Here is a 21894-nt window from a genome sequence, read left to right as displayed (position 1 = left end):
ATATATTGCGTAGCCAGAATAGATCTTCGTGTAAAAAGTTATGCGCGTTTTACTGGATAATGCACAGTCTGCGCGGAAGCACACTTGTGGCAGTGCCACTGCCCTTGCTGTGCGTTCAGGTGCGCTGTTGGGCCTTCAGCTACGTGGACGCGCACCCAGCGGATCATTTTATAAGCCCTAACTCATGCCCTACATCCCAAAATATGAAAATTTGCCCTAGAAAGGAATTTCTCAAGAACCCAACTTCCTCCAAAGTCCCTACATCATCCAAGGTAAGTTCTAATTATGATTCTAAATTAATTTTAATTCTCTAACACCTTATTAACATGGGTAAACCCTTCAAATCATTAGATATTTGATTCAGACATCATTGTTGAGAAAAGAAACCCTGGAACTCGACTTCAAGATAATTAAATTTCAAAAAAGTAATGTTTCTACTCCCTAATCATTTATAGTTGTGAATTTATGAGTTACTGGGAGATTAGTAAATGATTTTAATAAAGAAAATCGCATGAACTAAGCTAGGGTTTCGGTTTATTGACATAAGATTGTTGTAAATATTTGGGTGATGAGAAATGGTGTCAGTTACCTCTGTTTGGGATTGTATAATCACCTAGAAGTAGTAGAGTAAGAATTGGGTGAAGAAAATACCATTAATAAGAGCTATGAAGATTTATGTCCACCAAGTGTTTGATAAAATGCCTAAGTGACCAAAACATGAGTATTATTGCTAATATGGAATCCCTTTGACTTGTGTTGCTATATATTAAAGTTGAAAGGGTTTGTGAATGTTGTATTACGCTCAAGGGCATGAAGTTAATGTATGTGGGGCTAACTATCTACGTTTGGAAATGTTAATAATTTTTCCTACACTACGTTTCTTTTACAACGTTACTAATTACCTTAGAAATATAATTAAGCATAGTTCCTTGAATAGTTGCAGAACTTCTATTCTCTAGCTTCATAATTCGTTCATGAGTTTCATTTCGAATGTTGTGAGCTCAGTGCGTAATCAATATGGATTATGTTTGATGCCCATGAGTCTCAGTCTAGATCACTCAGCATGTCATAAACAGTTGAAGCTTCGGTTCTCATAAATAGGTCATGAATACATGTCTCAGTCTAGTCCTATTCAACATTCTAGTATCATGTAACTCAGTATAATTCAGTATTTCAGTATCATGTATTACAATATGATTTTCAGTTCCTGATTTTAAATTCTTGAATGTTGAACACATGTATTTGGGCATGAGATCGTAGTTTATGCTTTATGCATAATTGGACTTGAATCCGTAGTTTATGCTTTATGCATCTTTGGGCCTGAGGCCGCAGTTATAGACGTAACTCGTGCACATATATATTGGGCCTGAGGCCATAGTTTATTTATGAAAATTTTACCTCCTATAGCAAAAGTATACACTATATTTATTATAAATAAAAATTATTTTAAAATATTATTTTCTATAGCTACCTTTTATATTTTATAGCAAAATAAGTATTTTATAGTATATACTACCATTGAGGCATGAAATAAGGCATGAAATACTCTATTTATGTTTTTCCTCTCTCTTAGATAGCTGGACATACTTATTTTTAAGGGATTGCCGTTACAGTATTCACGAATACATGGCGCGAATACATGTGAATACATGCGCGTACAACTGTATTCATGAATACAGTAGCGCAAATACATGTGAATACATGCGCGTACAACTGGACTGCCCTGATTTTAGGTGTTTTTTGCTATTGTATTCATGAATACATGGCGCGAATACATGTGAATACATGCGCGCACAGATGGACTGCCCTGATTTTAGGCGCTTTTTACTGTTGTATTCATGAATATAGTAGCGCAAATACATGTGAATACATGCGCGTACAGTTGGACTACCCTGATTTTAGGCATTTTTTACTGTTGTATTCATGAATACATGGCACGAATACATGTGAATACATGCGCGTACATCCGAATTGCCCTGATTTTAGGCGCTTTTTGTTGTTATATTCATGAAAACAACAGCCCGAATACATGTGAATACACTACCGTAATAACTTAATAGTAGCTATAGGAAGTTAATAGTCACTAAACGATAGTGATTTATGAAAATTCCTCTTTATTTATTCAGATAAACAAGTGGTTCAACATTCATAATAAGGAGTATTCATATCTTTACTTCCTTGTTCAATTTAGTTATCAACTATCAGTTCAGTTTCAGTTTCAGTATTTACAGTTCTTTCTTTCAGTTGCTTTACATACCATGTGCAATTCAAATGTACTAACGTCCCTTTCGCCCGGGGCTTTCATCTTGGTTGATGATTCAGAGTGCTAGGATTCTCGTACCAACTATTTGGTGAGCCTTAGTTATTCCGGGGCATTATCATTACTTTACATTCTTTCAGTATTTGCAGACAATCAGTATTTTCAGTAATTCATTAGAGGCTTCATAAACTAGAGTAATAATTAGACAAAGTTGCATGCTTTTCATGTTAAGCAATGTTGGCAACAAATACGTTTCAGATTTATATTAGTGTTTCCGCACTTGATTTATATCATTCAGGAGGTTACGGGTTCAAGCCGTGAAAACAACCTCTTGCAGAAATGTAGGGTAAGGCTGCGTACAATAGATCCTTGTGGTCCGGCTCTTCCCTGGACCCCGCACATAGCGAGAGCTTTAGTGCACCAGGCTGCCCTTTTAGACTTTTAGTATATCAGCATGTGTTAGTCTATCTTTCGCATGCAGCATGACTCACATGTTGATTGAGTCAGCTAGTTGGTTTACTCGGTCAAATGTAGTAAGGCACCGGGTGTCGTGTTACATCCATGCCTAAGTTTGGGGAGTGACATTTAGTATTTTTGATTCATGTATTACGAGCATATGCATTTTTATTCCATATTCTATCCCGCTATAAAATAATGCATAAACTCCCACAAAATTATGGAGATGTATTATTTAGGAGGAATCCAAAAGTAATAACCAAACACTGAACAAATTAATGTTGAATTATATGCGAAAATTAAGTAGGCGCTTGGACATAAATTTCAAGATTTTTTTCAAATTTGAAATTTCACTAAAATTTGATTTTAAGATGAATTTGTGTTTGGTTATAGTTTCTGTAACATATTTGGATGTACTTTTTTCAAAACCATTAAATATGGTTTATACCCCACAATTTATAAAAAATATCAAAACCACCCGACTTGATTATCCTACTTGAAATAAACAATCAAACATGTTGATTATTTAACTGTACGAACAATCTCTAATAGAAGTTGTAGTGGCTACTTCAGTTAAAAGTATAAATTGTAGATATCAACAGTGAATATCAAAATATAGTCCAAGGCCACTGAATGAGATGGTGGGTAGTTGTAGGTGTTATCTAAGTTTAATAACTAGTTTAGGTCCTTTTTATAAATTTAATAAATATAGGGTAAAATTGTAAAACTTAAAAATATCAACTTTCTAATTTTTCAATTGAAAAAATGGTTCTCAACAGTTTTTCAAATTCGAAAATACATTTTCAAATTGGATTTAAAAAATGTAAATTTTTTATAACCAAAAATTGTTTTAATTTTTTTTTTTTTGAAAAAAGAAAAAAAATTCTTAAACGGGATCTAAATCTCCTCAAACCCTAACCAAACGGCACTTAAGTGCAAAGAAAGTAGGTATATTTAATCCCTACTATATCCTATTGTTTTAGTTTATGTGGGTGTTTGATTTAGCATTGAGTTCAATATATTTTTTTTATTAGTGACCTTAAATATAAATACAATTCTTAAGCTATAAAAATATATCATTAAGTCTAAAATAAAAATAAAAAAAATTATATTATTTTTAACGGAAAAGAGCCTGATATACCTCTCTACTTTGTTTTATTGTTGAATCATGTCTTGTGTTGTACTTTCCGTTCAGATTTGCCCCTGCCGTCCATCAAAGTTCTAGTTTTGCCCCTATTTTAACGGCTGAGACATGTGGCACATTTTGAACAAAAAACTCATCCCCAATTTTAAAACCCGCCCCTCAATTTAACCCATTACCCGACACTCATTCCCAACTCACTTCTCTTTCGTGAAGATCAAAACTTAATGGGCGTTTGGGCATAAGAATTGTAAAATTCTCAAAAAAAAAGTGAAGTTTTTTTTTTCAAGTGAAAATAGTATTTGAAAATTAGAGTTGTGTTTGGACATGAATATAATTTTGAGTTGTTTTTGAATTTTTGTGAGTGATCTGAGTGAAAATTTTGAAAAACCGTTTTTTGGAGTTTATCAAATTTTTAAAAAATTCTAAAATTCATCTTCAAGCGAAAATTGAAAATTCTATGGCCAAACACTGATTTCGTAAAAAGTGAAAAAAATTCTTATGTCCAAACGGGCTCTTATAGCCTGTTTGGCCAAGGTGAAAAAATCAGCTTATTTTGAGAAGTACTTTTGAAGAAAAACAGTTTGTGTTTGACAAATCAATTTGAAAAGCGCTCTTGAACAATAATTTGTGTTTGGCCAAGCTTTTTAAAAAGTGCTTTTATGTGTCAAATTACAAATAATGACATGAAAAAATTGAAATGGAGGGAGTATTATATAGGTAGATAAATAATTACAAATATTTATTATTAAAGATAATAATTAAGTTTTTTATTTTATTTAAGTAAAATATAAAAATAAAATTGAAAAGTACTTTATTCTTTCAAGATAATTTAAATATATCAAAAAATCATCCAATAAATATGAAAGTTCATCCCAAAAGTCGTTTTATATTACTTAATAGTTTAAACTAAGTAAGGTTATTTTGGTATATATAATATTTTGCAAAGGGTATTTTGGTAGGAAGAAAAGTCAAAACTGCTTCTGCTTCTGGAGAGAAGCTATTTTTTTCTGCTTCTGCTTCTAGCCAGAAGCACTTTTTTTCAAAAAAAAAAAAACTTGGCCAAACATCTCATATTTAGAAAAAGCACTTTTGACATGATTAGAAGCTTGGTCAAACATGCTATTAGACTCACTTCAATGATAAATATCAAAATGATGATATTCAAGCAAATACACATTCCAAAATATTGAAAATTAAATTTTGATCATCGAATTTACGACCGAGAAACATATCTCTGTTCCTCTTCTTTCTTTGCTCTTTTTCCTCCAAAAGTAAACCACACAACTCAATTCGTTGATTCAAATAGTTTAGAATCCACTAATCATCTCGAAACCAAAAAAATATGGAAGTAATGTGTACTTAATGAAAAGAAGAAAAATAATTATTGATTTTGTGTAATAGCAAAAGAGAGAACGACCCAAAAATTTCTTTCATTTCTCTTCAACACTTTATTTGCCAAAGGCCCTTTATCTGGTGTCAAGTGGTGCTCAAACGGTGGCAGTTCTGATGGAGCTGCCACCACCGCTTGACCGGAAAAACACTCCAACCACCTATACTTGCCAATTCTAGCACGCCCATTTAGTAATTTCTTATGATTTTGGTGCTGAATTGCTCTGCTTTGCCTTCATGACTCCAATTTTATTACCAAAATCTATACTTTGTGGCTGATTTTTTACGGTTGATAATTATTGATTCGATTCGAAAGAAGGTATGGGTGCTATTGCTAACTTATTCACAGAAGACTTCAAGGGACTTTTCAAGATTCCAACAAGGGACTTTTCAAGATTTCAACTTTATCATGTGACTCGTTCTATAGAGCATCGTTTTTACCAATATTCAATTCTCTTTTCAAACTAGGAGCTCAATAGTGATATTTTGAGATCTGAAATTAGTAATATTTTGATCTTGATGTGAAGAATTGGGGGAAAAGTAAGAGTTGGAGAATTGGTCGGGTTGGGTTATTTCTTGAGTTGGATTGTTTCATTCTTTTGTCTCAATCGTTAAAATAGGGGGCAAAGTTAGAACTTTGATGGACGGCAGGGACAAATCTAAACAGAAAGTATAACGGAGGACAAGATTGAACAATAAAGCAAAGTAGAATGGTTTATCAGGCCCTTTCCGTATTTTTAAATATATATAAAGATGTCATCCCTCGTAATAGCACAAATGCAGCGCAATACTCCAACCTAGACCATGTTGTAGTAGTGATTAGAAACACGTTATGAGCTTGTTGTGGTCGTGTGATTGCATGGAATGTTGTTTCAAGGGTGATGTGGGTTGACCAAGTGCTTTGAGTATACAAGAGAAGCAGGAAATTAGATTGAAGGGCAACATGTTTTAACAAGTGAACATAACCAATTTCAAACTTCATAGAAAATGTGGAAATGGCTTCTAAAGGAAAATTGTATCTCTTGAAATTTTACTTCCAACGCAAGAACTTCGTAAAGGGAGAAACGACTATGGAAGTTCGCGAATGAAGAGCGGAGGTAAAGGACCCGTTTGGCCATAATGACTCCAACTTTATCACCAAACGCTAGCAAAGTGTTCTGACAAGTATTTTGGCTAAAAGTGTCCTTTTTTTTTTTTGGTCAAAACTAAATTTTTTTTTTCAAAGTTAAAGGTGTTTGAACAAACTTTTAGAAGTAAAAAAATATTTTAAAGTAAAGCAAAATCAGTTTTTGAGAGGTAGAAAAAGTAAATTTCTTTCAAAAAATATATTTTTCTTAAAACGCTTTTGAGAAAAATACGCTTAAAAATACTTTTTAAAAGTTTGACTTAATTGTTGCTCAAATTTTTTTTTAAAAATTAATTAGCCAATTATGACCTTCACCCCCGCCCGGAAATAGAGAACCAAGCCCCCATCCATTCATTTCTGCAAGCAGGAAGGACCAGTTCTATAGTCCAAGTGTACTTCTTTGTAGAATTCCCAGTATCTCTCGGCGTATCACCAATATTTCCTTCCGGTATTAAGCTCTTTGGGGGAAGTCAGAAGTTCTTCCACTCGGAATTGCATCAGAGAAAAAATACAAACTATTTCTCACTAGAAGTATTTTTGTTAAATTTACTTTTTAAAATAAACTGATTTTAGAAGTTTGGCCAAACAGGTAATAAGATTGCTAGCGTCATGAGGTAAAATTTCCTTAAGAAGATCGGTAGCCACATCGTCCAGGTAAAAGATTTTGACTTGTCCTAAAAGGATATGTACGCTACTAATTTCTAGAATTTTTATTGCATGCTTATATTGTTATAAGCATTTGCTACTAGGAAAACCTTTAAACAAATTCTATGATCAAGTTTTCAAAGCTCTACTGGATGGATACGGATGTTGATTAATGACTTTAACCTCTTGAAAAGTACTACTCAGAAAAAGCTAATTATGACGTGGCTGCTGCTTTATATTGCATGTCAACTTGTCAAGCATTTCATTTTTTTCCAACTTAACTTGTTAAGCATTCATTCTTTTCCCTATCCATAAAATAAATAACATTAAGCTTTAACAATCCAAGTTCAAGTAAAAGTTGTCAAACCACAGGGTAACAAATGACGTGTGTTAAAACTGCAGAAACGAGGTAAAATCTAGGCGAAAAGAGAAGAAATGAAAAAGAAAAAAAAAGGAATCACACAAAGGGCTTGCTAGAATTTTAATTAAAAATTAATAAGACAAAACTGAAAGTACATAACTAACCAACATCTGCCTAATTACATAGGATATGACTCTTCTACTATACATGCAATAATTAACTTCTTTCCCTTTTTTGTCGTCGTTGATTCGGGTGGTTGTGTGTGTGGAGGGGGACAAGGCAAGCTTGATTTCTTTTGATCTTACAACTCATGTAGATATACCTTTGGTTTTGTTTTCACTCTACAAAATCTCAGATGAAAAAAAGGAAGACTCATGCATCCGCTATGTCAATTGGTCCCTCGTTAGAGGATATCCAGCAGGTTAAATAAGGACATGAATTTCATTGATCTAAAGATGACGCAGAGAAGGATGGGTGCTGGTTTTAAGAGAGGATTGTCTTTTGAAGATAACTTTTAAGGAAGTTGTTCATTGGTACCTTCATGAAAGTACTGCTTGTTGTTTACTCAGCTCTTGGGCTTTCCTCCTGTTAGATTCAAGAATAATGAGGAGTGCTGTAACGTCCGCAGGATTAACTCCACCAACTCTACTTGCTTGCCCAATTGTTTGCGGCCTAACCTGTATGCATAAAGAAGATACGATCATGTTAAATGTCAGGCAACTGTCAAAAGACCCAGTCCTACAACCAAGATCTCTCTCTTTGTCAAGACAAAGTACAGGGATGCCAATGAAGAACTAAGAGAAGAAAGAAAGGAGGATCATGACATCATCTTTGCCATCATTACCAGACAATTAAATTTATACCAAGTACTTAATACCATTGCCTCAATTATGCACCTGGAATAGGTGCATCCAATATTAGTTTGACTTATAATGAAAATGTTAGAAAAACAAGTGACAAGTTAACTTGAGGGAGAAAACATCAGTTTCTCAATTACTAATCCTTTGTGTATCATGGTCTTCCTAATCATCCCCTCATTTTTTCTTTCAACCTCCCGTTGTGGAAATACATATACGGAAATAAACAGTAAAAGCCCCATACAGTGATCTTTTGAAACAGCTTCAAGCTATCATGACAATTCACCAATCTTGGGGGTAAACAATCTCTATTGCTTATGTTCACTTTTTTTCACCAATTGAAGGAGTCATTGAACTGTGGAAGTTGTATCCAATTATATTATTGGTGGATGGTATCAAACATTTCAGAACATCTAAATAAAGAAATTGTATCATAGAAATTTTAATAGAGAGTATTTAGGCACAATATGTCATCTTTGCAGAAAGATCTAAACCAGTGAGCTTGTAAAAAGTATCAGGCAAATAACTAAAAATTTGCACACACAAGAAGACTACAGTGCTATGCAAATGAGGCAGAAAATACCTTTGAGAGTTTTTCACGTGCTTCAAGTGACAAAGTCATCATCGCATAATAATCTATGTCCTCGGGAATTGGTTTGTGCTGTTGGTGAACCATCTACAAGCAGAAAATCAACACCGCAAAGATATGAGACACCGATCCGTTAGAGATATAGAGGCTTTTGAAAGCGGAGCAATGGAGGTTTAACAGACCATCGAGTGCCTGCAGATACAATAAAAAGAGCCAAAGTGAATCATTGTTTACCTGTTGGAGTTGGCTCTGCTGGCGCACAATGAAGCCTTCGTATTTGATATCAATCTCTACACACTGTTTCTCCATCCTGGACAGGGTGGGATTTCCAAACCCATGCTTATCAAAAACTTCATATTGGATATGCGGTTTCTTAAGCAGGCTCTCTAATGTGGATGAATCCCTTACTGGCTGACCAGAGAGTAGAGTAATTTCAGCAGCCAACTCTCCACCTGGAAGCAAATGAAACAGGCATTTAGTTTGACAGGAAATTCAAATGAGCAAAAGACTTCAGATATTTACCTCTAGAATTATGATTTATGTATAAGCACAAGCAATTAGGTTATCACAATATTATGTCCCCCAACGAGCATAGGGACAAGGAAAGGAAACAATGCTGACCTGAAGTTCTAACCGTTTTCAACCGCTTTTTCTCCTCTGAAATACGAGCTTGCTTGTCCTGGTACATCGTCCACCTTCTATCGTCTATTAAACCGATTTCACGACCAAGGGGAGTGAGTCGGCTATCCGCATTATCAGACCGAAGAAGCAGACGATGTTCTGAGCGGCTGAAGGTATATTAGACTATTAGCAAGTAGAATTATCCGGGCAGATAAGAACTATCATCTTCAATTACACAAGATTTCTCAGTAACATTAATAACAGGTTATGCACTTAGTTATAAGCAAATAGATTTACACAGAAAGATAGAGCTATCATTGACAATTAGTCAAGATTTCTCAGTAACGCTAATAATAGGTCATGCGCCTTGATCATAGGTTTTCATCTTCTTCCCTGTCTCCCCACCCCCGCGGCTCCCTTCGAGCAAACTCAGTCGTCGCCCGAATTTTGATCTGTTGAAGGCATCATCACGACTAATACAGCTTTGTTACTTTCTGTTGAAGATTCTCTAACAGCTTAAAGTACTTTTAGATGAAATGGTCTAACAATTCAACATGGTACCAGAGCCAGACCCAATTCTATTTCCAGTTCCCCAATGTTAGGTTCCCATGTTATATTGTCCACACACCAGATGTCAAGTCCTGCGCATGCGGGTGTGTGTTAAGTGTCCCAACTTGGCTGAGGGAATCGATTGTTTTCTATTTATTTGTGATGACCCAAAATGTCATCTTTAAAGTTAATAATTAATTATGTGTTCTAAGACCTCGAAAAGCACTATTTATCATTCCCCGACTTGCGTGCGCAGTCCGTAAAATTTTCCGGAAAGTTTTTATGTGAAATATGGATTAAAATGTGAATTAGAGCATTAAAACTCAACTGAGTTGACTTTGGTCAACATTTTGAGCAAAAGGACTCGGATCAATGTTTTGACAGTTCTGGTAGGTCTGCATCGTGATTTGGGCGTATGCCCGGAATCAAATTCCGAGGTCCCTAGCTCGAGATATGTAATTTTGATGAAAAATTAAAAGTTTAAGTTCAAATAGTGACCGAATGTCGAATTATGTGCAAACGACCCCAGAATAGAATTTTGATGATTTCAACAGCTCCGTATGATGATTTTGGACTTAGAAGCGTGATCAGAATTTTATTTGAAAGTCCGTAGTGAAATTAGGCTTGAAATGGCTAAAATAGGAATTTAAAGTTTGGAAGTTTGACCGGGGAGTTGACTTTTTGATATCGGGGTCGGAATCCAGTTCCAAAACTTTTCATAGCTTCGTTATGTCATTTATGACTTGTGTGCAAAATTTGAGGTCAATCAGACTTAATTTGATAGGTTTCGACATCGAATGTAGAAGTTGGAAATTCTTAAGTTTCATTAAGCTTGAATTGGGGTGTGATTTGTGATTTTAAGCGTTGTTTGATGGGATTTGAGGTTTCAAATAAGTTCGTATGATGTTACAGGACTTGCTGGTGTATTTGGTTAAGGTCCCGAGGGCCTCAGGTGAGTTTCGGATGGTTAACGGATAAAAAGTTGGACTTAAAACAGCTGCTAGCTGCGATCGAGCCCCATGATCAAGCCCTAGGATCGAGGGCCATGATCGAGCCCCAGGATCGAGGGCCATGATCGAGCCCCAGGATCGAGCTCCATGATCGAGGTCCAGGTTTGAAGGCAGCCTGGACAGATCTGTAAGTTATAAAAACAAGGGACTTCGTCCCATTTGCCATTTTTGACGAATTGGAGCTTGAGAAGAGGCGATTTTGATATATTTTCAAGGAAAAACATTAGGGTAAGTGATTCTAACTCGGATTTGGTCAATATACACGAATATATCATTGTTTTCACCATTTAATTAGTGCTTTGAGATTGAAATTTTGAGAAACTTTTAGAAATCTCATAGAAACGAATTTTTGAGATTTCGGTGTCGATTCAGAGTCGGATTTGAGTGAAAATGGTATGGTTGGACTCGTAATCGAATGGGTTGTCGGATTTTGTGAGTTTCGCCGGATTCCGAGACGTGGGCCCCACGGGCTATTTTTGAGCTAATTTCGGATTTTATTGAAAATATAGTATTTTCTTATGAAATTGATTTCTATAATTTTTGTTGACTGTATCGAATTAATTATGACTAGATTCGAGTCGATCAAAGTCGGAAAATCGAGGAAAAAGCATATTACTTGGTTAAATTGGAGCAAGTCGAGGTAAGTGACTTGTCTAACTTTGTGTGGGGTAAATTTTCCCTAGAATTGATAATTGTAATGTGTGGAAGGTCGTATACACGAGGTGACGAATGTGTACACGGGCTAAATGTGAAAGGTTATGTTTTTAAATTGTGTAGATCACTATTGCGCATTAATTAAATTATTTTATTTCGTTATGTTATTCATCATTGATTTAATGTTTATACTTTAAATTTGCTTGACTTTTTCCTGCTAATTGTTTTATCTATTTAGTTGAAGCTTGGTTTCTTTTATTCTGTGCATTATTTGAAGGGTGATTTTCCTTAAATTAACAACAACAACAACAACCCAGTATAATCCCACAAGTGGGGTCTGGGGAGGGTAGTGTGTACGCAGACCTTACCCCTACCCTGTGATAGAGAGGCTGTTTCCAATAGACCCCCGGCATCCTTCCCTCCAAGAACTACCCACCTTGCTCTTGGGGTGACTCGAACTCACAACCTCTTGGTTGGAAGTAGAGGGTGCTTACCATCAGAGCAACCCACCTTAAATTAAATATTATTAATATAAATTATTTGACATTTTAAATTTGGTATTTAAGCAGTGTATTAAAATTTTAAAATATTATTTTGTTGAGTTATTTATTCCCGAATATTTTGTAAGATTTCCGTACTCATTGTGATGGAGCCGTGAGCTCTTTATTGTGGAATATTATTGATGATTTATTTTGGCATGAGCCGTAAGCTCTTTATTGTGGAAAAATATTGTTGTTGAATTATTTTGGCAAGTTAAATTGTTTGAGCACTTGAGGTGCAAATTGTGATATATTGCGATATTGATACGCATGCGGTGGTATAAGGTCTGGGTATTGAAACGCATGCGGTGAGATAAGGGTGGCTTGATACGTGTGGCTAGTAGGGGGAACTATTAGAAGTCATGCGGTGTGATAAGGATGGCTAAAACGCGGGATGCTATTTCGGAAAAAATGTTTTCTTTAAAATAAATTGTAAAGGCTCCTGCGGTGAGATAAGAAAATGAGATATTATGAATTTATTTATGATTTGGGACTACGAGGCGGTACCTCGGGACTGCCCTTCTTGATATTGATTTATGACCGTAGTTGCCTTTGATTATTTGTTGTGATTTTCTTAAAGTTGAAAGGAATTCTGTTTTGATTCCACGAGATATTATTTGTCATTATTTTGTGTAATTAAATGGTGACATGCTACTTGATTCATTTCCATTGTCATTTTATTTTATTATATTGTTAAACATTTTACCATGCAATTATTATTTTTCAGTAGGGCCTGACCTGACCTCGTCACTACTCTACCGAGGTTAGGCTTGACACTTACTGGGTACCGCTGTGGTGTACTCATACTACGCTTCTGCACATCTTTTTGTGCAGATCCAGGTACAATTTACCAGCCTAGACATCAGTGAGTTACCTGCGCACGGAGACTTCGAGGTATATCTGCCAGCGTCCGCAGACTCCGGAGTCCCCTTCTATCATTTTATGTTGCTTCCTTATATTTTATTTAGACCTTGACATATAGAGACATTGAGAATAAATTCTTAGAAGCTTGTGACTTATTTTTACCGGGTTTTGGGAGTTGAAATTGTTTGAATTGTAGTTTATTTATTTCAGATATTTATTATTATTCCGCATTGATAGGCTTACCTAGTCTTAGAGACTAGGTGCCATCACGACATCCTACAGAGGGAATTTGGGGTCGTGACATTATTGGTCTTTGGCGATCCCTCGCCTCACAAGCTAGCTTTTTGGGTTGAGTTAGGCTCAGGATCCATTTTCTTAACATTGTTTTTCTGCCGGACTCATCTCTATTCTTGGTTTTCCCAATGTTATAGGCCCCTACATTATATTGTCCACACACTAAATGTCAAGTCGTTGATGTGCAAAGTGTCCCCTATTGGTGGGGGAAACTGTTGTCTCCTTATATGGTCTTGGACAAACCCCACCTCATGAGGTACCTTTTGGGGGTAAGTTAGGCCCATGGTTCATTTTCTTAACACCTCCGTTCATACTTAGAACAATGACACGTTTTCCAACCAACAATCAGTGCAAAGAAAATTCTGATTTTACTTATCAAAAGAACGGCAGAAAGAAATATATCATTGGATTCTCTATCAATAGAACAGCAGAAAGAAAAATATTATTTTTTATAAGAACCTTCATGCAAGCTGCATGAACTGAAATATAAATCTGAAAGGTACTTTTTTTTCAAAAATAAATAAGAGGTTGGTAGGAAAAGCAACAGCTGTACATAAACATGAAAAAATACTTCAGCAGAAGGCACACGGGAATAATAGATGTCTACAACAATGTGAAAGGCATCACTATTTCTTTATCTTTTTCTTCTTTTTGTTTCTGCTCATGTATGTCTTACTCAGAATAGAGCATTGAGGTCTATAAAGACGAGGAACGATGCACCTTGCTTACAGATGGTCCAGAGAAAAAAATTGAGTATCCAATAACAATGACAAATAGGAAATGGCTTGGCCAACAGCAACATGGAAATTAAAAGCAGACAAATCTAAGGCATAGAGTAGCTCACGAGAAAAAAAAAATGTTGTAAATTATCTTCAAAAAGGTATCGTAGATCTCCTAACTCATTGCTGCAGTTTATATAGCTGGTTAATACTGTTAAACAAAAGTTAAGCAAATTGAGGTGTGACATCACTTAAACACACAAATAACGTGTTCTGTTACTTTGAACAATAATGTGCAACCACAAGAATGTTGTAGTTTCAATCAGTTAACTTAGCAGCGAGCAAATCATAACTATGAAATGATCGTTCTTACTTCACTTTACCTTGTTAACATGCGATAAGGCTCTCGAAGATCTTTGGTTACAAGATCATCGATCAACGTCCCTATAAAACTACTTTCTCTCTCAAGAACAATAAGTTGCTTTCCATCTGAGTGTCTAGCTGCATTAATTCCAGATATAATCCCCTACATCAAAAGAAAAAATAACCAAAAGAGGCTTAGAAGAGCTTATCGGATAATCATGACGTCCTAGTTAAAAAGCAGGAGCTAGTAAACATTCTTACATCTATTGGATATATAGATCAAATATATAAACTGAAGTGAGCATCATCGAAGTATAAAAACCTGGGCAGCAGCTTCTTCATAGCCAGTTGTCCCATTTATCTGGCCAGAAAAGAAAAGACCCTCGATCTTTTTAGTCATTAGGGACCTGGAGCACTGATAAGCCGGCAAGTAATCATACTCTACCGCATAGGCTGGCCTGAGCATTGTACAGTTCTCAAGTCCGGGTAATGTTCGTAAAAGAGGCAATTGTAGTCTCTCCGGTAAACCAGTAGAGAATCCCTACAAAAGAACGGATCATTACACTGTGCAAATGGCAAAGGAGCTTTACACAGCAATAAAGTGATATCTAGCATTATCTTATTTCCATGAGAGAGGGAACTAAGGAAATGAATTTTAACTTTAAGAAATTAGCCAGCAGAGAGCTTTAGAGAAAGTAGGGTACTGCATATTTTCCTACCAACACATCTCCATCGGTTCTCGGAAATGACCAAGTCATAGCAAATTGAAACTAATTTCATGGTTATCGCTAACTGGCATAACCTTAGCACATTACACCAGAAATAGGTAACAGACTTGAACTCAATGTTTTGAAAAGCGAAACGCACAAAAAGCCGGCAAACCTGCACATAGAGCTCAGGAACACTTCGACCCTCAGGTTCAAGGAATATTTGATGCGACTCTTTATCTTGAAATCTTACAATCTGAAATAGTAAAAAAGATAATCATATTTCACGTGGCAGAAATCAAAAGAAAATAAGAACAGATAAATTCTCCAATCTGGAGCCACGATATTTGAATGAGTGCATTAGGTACTAAACTCACGTCAACTAACACTGATCATAGCAAACTTTGTAACAAGCAAGGAATTACCCTCCACTCACTAGAATAACTATTAATACCATTAGCAGATGCTATTATCAGAGGGAATTAAATCTTCCCTCCGCCTACTTTCTTTTCCCTCCAATAGCATAAGGGGTTTTCAAGTCAAGTCATATAATAACTACTAAGAAATTTCAGTAGTATCAATTACCTCCTGTTGAAACGTTGGGATGTAGCTTTTTTGCAGGTGGAACAAAAAGGCACAACATTAACGCTTCATTGAGATCATGATCCATAAGATTCTTAGTTCATGCTTCGGAAATAGATAGTAGCCTATTTTACCAATTCCACCATCTTAACAGAGCATTTAACAACATAGAATAACACCATTCTAAGTGATAACTAATTTGCAGAATCCATGACGGATATCCATTTTAGTCATTTAATAATGTGAAATGAGATTTTATCACATACCATATAAATCAACTTTGCCTCAATTACTCTAACCAAATACTGAACCGCACATTGATATTATCTTCCCAAGAAAGTAGACAAGCAACTTTGAAATGTTAAATGCCTAAATGTAATAATCCACCCTTTTTGTTGCCATTTGAATTGAGTCAAAGTAACATGAATATCTGGAAAAATAAGATGGAGATAAAATGTCTAAAGTTCCAAATTTATCTGCACTTTATTTGCAATCCTCTATAACTCGAAATAAAGATATGCTGATATAAATTTTTCCGTGTAAGGAAAGCAAAGTCCAAAGGAAGATTAATCCTAGCTGTTTCACATTTTTTGGCTAAGAAAGATACTGCGTTCTCACATTAGCAAACGCAAGCAATCCATGTATTAGGTGACATTAACAAGAAGATAAGAGCTTGAATGGAGAATTAAGTATGAGATGCATCAAAACCAGAGGGAAGCTACATAATCTGCAACAGCATACGATACCTTATCCTCAATGGAGGGGCAGTATCGAGGGCCCTTAGCTTCCACCCACCCTCCGTAAGTAGGAGTCTCATGCAAATTATCTCTAATTATCTGATGAGTACTCTTTGTGGTACGTGTAAGGTAGCAGCACATCTGTTCCCTTTCTATATGATAATTAGTATCAAAACTGAACCAGCTTACCTGAGGATTAATGATAAATATTAGAATACATGAATGTAGGCATGAGCATGTATACATACATAGAAATTGCTGATGAAGAAAATCTAATTATTTTTTAAGTGAACCTTATCAACAAATACATAGCACAGACTAAACAGAATTTCAAGCCTCCCAAATTTTAAACCCTCATGAGACAAAATGAAGGCAACAAGTAAAATAAAAGCTTACAAGTAGCTATCTATCAAGAATGCAAATCCCCCCACGTATACATACTTTTCTATACAGTCCATCCTGCAGGAGAGGGGGGATCTGGATATTGTGTAACTTGTATCATATAGCACATAGGACCCGGAAACACATGCTTGCAGTTTTGCATTACATATAAAGTTGCTCATAATAAATTGGTTTTTGCTCAGACAATTTTAACAGCTATTATCAGTAAAAATCAAGAAATAACTGTCGGACTAGGGAAACAAAGTATTAAATGTTGACTATCAGAGTACTTTTGCAGGAGATCCTAAATCAGATCTAGGCTTATAGATATCCAGAAATTTAGAAAATAACAAGTTTCTCCATGAGACAACTCAAACAATGATCACATGCACTTGGAAGTGATCCTAGCTTATACAACATACTACTTAATAAAAGAAATTTGCAACTCATCCACAAAATACATTGTCATAAGTAATATGCTACTGGATTGCACACGCAATTCAGCATGGTTAGAGTCGCATAGATGACACATAAGTATACAGAACCTACATATTAAGAATAAGCAGAAGGACCTCTTCGTCGCCATATTGGGGCTCCAATCCTGAGAAATCTACAGTACGACTGTCCACACGAGAAGGAGTTCCTGTTTTTAGCCTATCAGTCTCAAAGCCAAGGCGCTGCAAGTTTTCTGTTAGACCAATGGAAGCTGATTCACCAGCTCTTCCTGCAGGCATTGAAGTTCTCCCAACCCAAATTTTCCCACTCATAAAGGTCCCTGTCGTCAGAATCACCGAAGGTGCATAGAAGTTCATGCCAAAGAAAGTACAGACCCCCTCAATGTTGTCATTTTTCCCCAACAAAATATCTGTTACCATTGCCTCTCTAATAAAGAGGTTTGGGGTGCTGGAAATGGGAGCCACGAGTTAGGCACGGAAGATATGACAGCCACCAAATATGTTTGAGACACACAATTTCAACACAATGGAATAACTTGCAAAGTTGCACCAATGCACAAGGAATTAATTGATTTCCTCTACACTTCTCAGTTTTCTGGAAAGTAAATAGATGTTTATAGCTCATTTCCTTCTTTTTTAATACCCAACTTCTTGCAGGGGACATGTAAATATATTTCCAATAGTTCGTTAAAGGGAGACATTGTGCAACTTTAGCTGAGAAGCATATAAGATTTTACTAGAAATAGCATCCAAGATGCCAACATAGTATACAAAGTGATCCTTGAACCTCTATAGCGTGGACCAGAATTTACTAAGCTATCATCTTTATTTCTTCAGGAATAATAGATCAAAGCTTAAGAAAAAAGTATAATCATATAAAACAAGACCTATTTAGCACTCATAAAATACTTATTTCACTGTGTCGTGCAAAATGAATGCAGGATAAGTGGTAACTGCAGTAGCATGACAAAGAAAAGTTACTGAATGTATTATGGCCTCAATGAAGTTTATCTGCCCACGCGAAAGTAGCATTTTTTTTAAAGCATATAAAGTTTTACTAGAAAGACAAGTATCTAAGATGCCAGCATACTATATACAAAGTGATCCGTGAATTTCTGTAGCATACTATATACAAAGTGATCTGTGAATCTCTGTAGCATGGACCAGATATTACTAAGCATTTATCTGTATTTCTCCAAGGACAATCAATCCAAGCTTAAGAAAAAAGTTCATAATCATATAGGACAGGACCTATTTAGCACTCATAAATACTTGTTTCATTGTGTAGTTCAAAATGAAACATAGGGTAAGTGGAAACTGTAGTCGCATGACAAAGACAAGTTACTCAATGTATTAATGCCTCAATGAAATTTATCTGCCCCATGTTCGTAAAAATTTTAAAGCAGCTTAATAAGCACATATGTCCATGATGTTAAAATCTTTGATCAGCTTACTGATGAGCACAAGTCATTCTTGATAACAACTGTATTCTGTGTTGGGACAATAAACTTACCTCTCAACAATCTTTTTCATTTCTATAGCATATTCTCTCTTATCTGTCTGTGCACGTAACGCCCAAACAGCAGGGCCCCTAGAGATGTTAAGAACACGTTTCTGCAAATAGCACCTATTGGAAAGATAAGCTTTCATCAGTCTCCTGAATAACGATAGGAGGATTTAAGAAAATATAACTCCAAAAGCATCATTATACAAGAATAGGCATCATTAGATATCTAATGTTTTGATAGAATGATCATAAGGAAACCCAATTTGTTGCTACAATGTTAATTAAAACTCAACCTTGAGGCGAAAAAGACATCCTCTCCATTTCCTAATTACCTTCGAAACTTGTTCCAAAAATGTTTTACTGCTGACCAAGCTACTTTATTCATTGTTTTCTTTTTCCCGGAATCCGCATTTATCTTAGTTCTTCAGCTATTATTCCTTTCAAACATACATCAATTTATAAGCCCTCCAGGCTGGTTTATAGTATTTTTGTCCCCGATATTTTCTAAGAGCTTAAACTTGATGCCAAAATTTAATCAGTTTCCTTTTTGTTTCTCATTTTTCCTGAGTTGAAAACAAAAACGCTTCCATTGAGCTGGTTACCAAACAAGAAAACAGATGAATTTTTAATAGCAGCTGGAGTACTAAGGTTTACCTATCAGCAATTTTTCCAATTTCACCACCCAGGGCGTCGACTTCATGCACCAGCTGAGACTTGGCTGGCCCACCAACTGCCGGATTACATGGCTGCATTGAATTCAATATAATAAGACTACCATATAACAACAACAGCAATCCAGTATAATCTCACTAGTGGGGTCTGAGGAGGGTAGTGTGTACGCAGACCTTACCCCTACCCTAGGGTAGAGAGACTGTTTCCGATAGACCCTCGGCTCCCTCCTTCCAAGAACTCCCCACCTTGCTCTTGGGGTGACTCGAACTCACAACCTCTTGGTTGGAAGTGCCGGATTACATGGCTGCATTGAATTCAATATAATAAGACTACAATCATGAGATGAAAAGCAGATTCAGATATAAAAACCATCCTTGGGTTGGAAACATTAAGTCCCTGAACTATAGCTTATTGGAGATCACGGAAAACCACAAAAAAGTAAAAACAACAACTAGCCTCAGTTCCAAACAAGTTGAGGTCGGCTATATCAATCCTCACTGACCACGTCACTCCATTTAAATCATCTCGTGCTAATATTATGCAAATACAAACAGAAAGTACTAGAAGTTGTGTATATTTTCCAAATATATAAACCTAAGAAAGGTTAAACTACTCATAGAGAGCATAAAACCTACAGTAAAAGTGCTAACATCTAAAACATATTCTCAACTAACATGTATCACCTATATATAGAACACAAGAAAGGTAAAAACAGAAACATAAAACACTATAGTTTAACTTGAACAACACTGTAAAAAGGGCACTGTAGTACAAAAATCATATAAGAGTGTTCATGAGAGAAGTTTTTCCTTCTCTGTTTGAGTCCATAATTTCAGCACAAGAAAATATCACAGAACTTATGAAACAAATTTACACGTTGTCTTTTTTGAAAGCAGCAATCGAAACATAACATCACAAATTTACAAGTTGTCCCTCGGAAAGCAACAACCGAAGTCCATCCATTCCAACCTTTTATCATGATCAGGTAAAAGTAGATTTCATTATGTTCCAACTTATTTGCCACTGTGCACTTACTGAGGGTCAATATGACCATTTTATGGAGCTAACTGAGATTAGATTAATTCATTCTTTTAAAATAAAATTAAAAATTCCTATAAGCCACAACTTTCCTCATCTAACAATGGCCAAAGAAAACATCTTAAGATGTTAGTCAAAATTCAACACCAACGAACAGAAAGTTCATTGCACATAATAAAATTAGTCCAAAAACCAGAAAGTACGAATAACTGTTACCTGCCATGCTATGCGATCAATATTAAGAGTAAGAAGGAGAGTTTTCGCCCCTAATCGTGCTGAAGCAAGGGCAGCTTCACACCCTGCGTGGCCTCCTCCCACCACAATCACATCATATCTTTCATCACCCACTTCACTGTAACTATTTAAGCCTGCCAATTTTTGTTAATTCATCAGACATTGTTTTCTCGAAAACATGATTAGATACTACACTAATTATGATTAATGACGCAGATTTTTTCATAACTCATGGGAATCATTAGTACCCAACCATAATGTTGTCTCTTTTGGCTTCTCAAGAGCCAAACAATAATCTTTGATGTAAATTTAAATGCACTAGGTGGTCATGTTACAATGGCACAAAAGAAATAACTAAAATAAATTTTCATGTTGTTCCTAATTTAACTGTCCAAAAAATCAAATGTACATGATACTAATGAATATCAAATGATCCTACAAGCAAGAGAGAATTTTAAATTGAACTTACAGTTTTCAATGAATAAATATGATTCTCAAAAGAATATTTATATGAAGAATTAAGTCTTCTTAAGAGGCACTTTGTACTTACTGCTGGACTGAGAAGTCGAGGCTACGACAGAGAAAGAGCGGCTAGAGGAGGAGTAGAGAGTGCAGAAGCTACCGGAAAACCGGAAGCTCTGGTATAATCTAACGACTTGGGCTTGCCGATGCTTATGAAGAAATGGAAAGGATAAACAGCGAGGAACTTGAGAAGCGAACCGGCTCCAGTTCAGAGAAAGAGCGGTCGCCATTGGAATTAAGAGGTGCAATGCTGTTGAAGCTCGGATATGGAGAGATAATTTCTTTTGGAGCCCCCCTGTTTTGCATAAGTTTTTCTGTACACCCCAATGTTTCTCTAGTTACAATGTGTTCCGTCCACCAAATTCTATATTTTAAATTGAAGTTGTAACTGTTAGGATTAAATTCATAACCAAACAATTATTTGGAAAAAAAATTATTTGAAGTTTTATTCATAGACAAATGCTCGGGAGTTGTTGGAAACAACAAACAACAATGACAATAATTTTTCCGGAATTGACTTTAAGATTTCATCTTTTTTCTTTTCTTTTTACCAGATTTGGTACCATTCAAATTTGAAGCTTGATAAGTCTAAAATGTATATTTATCAGTGTCATTTTCT

The 21894-nt window shown here is 35.7% G+C and overlaps 1 protein-coding gene across 1 annotated transcript; it reads right to left on the bottom strand.

The window, feature by feature from the left end:
- Nucleotides 1-7490: 7490 nt before the first annotated feature.
- On the bottom strand, nucleotides 7491-21617 carry LOC107830437 (uncharacterized). The gene is made up of 14 exons (XM_075237943.1): nucleotides 21304-21617; nucleotides 20736-20887; nucleotides 19464-19555; nucleotides 18816-18929; nucleotides 17420-17750; nucleotides 16476-16655; nucleotides 15323-15403; nucleotides 14763-14981; nucleotides 14461-14603; nucleotides 9449-9615; nucleotides 9062-9279; nucleotides 8822-8914; nucleotides 7919-8058; nucleotides 7491-7722 (listed from the first exon to the last, which is right to left on the bottom strand). The coding sequence occupies exons 1-13, from the start codon at nucleotides 21503-21505 to the stop codon at nucleotides 7921-7923; spliced, it is 2130 nt and encodes a 709-aa protein (XP_075094044.1). The 5' UTR covers nucleotides 21506-21617; the 3' UTR covers nucleotides 7491-7722; nucleotides 7919-7920.
- Between the last annotated feature and the right edge of the window lie 277 nt (nucleotides 21618-21894).

Source organism: Nicotiana tabacum, chromosome 19 (genome assembly GCF_000715075.1).
Source record: "Nicotiana tabacum cultivar K326 chromosome 19, ASM71507v2, whole genome shotgun sequence".
NCBI classification, from domain to species: Eukaryota; Viridiplantae; Streptophyta; class Magnoliopsida; order Solanales; family Solanaceae; genus Nicotiana; species Nicotiana tabacum.
The sequence above is the reverse complement of the archived record's forward strand: the minus strand, read 5'-3'. Positions and strand labels throughout refer to the sequence as shown.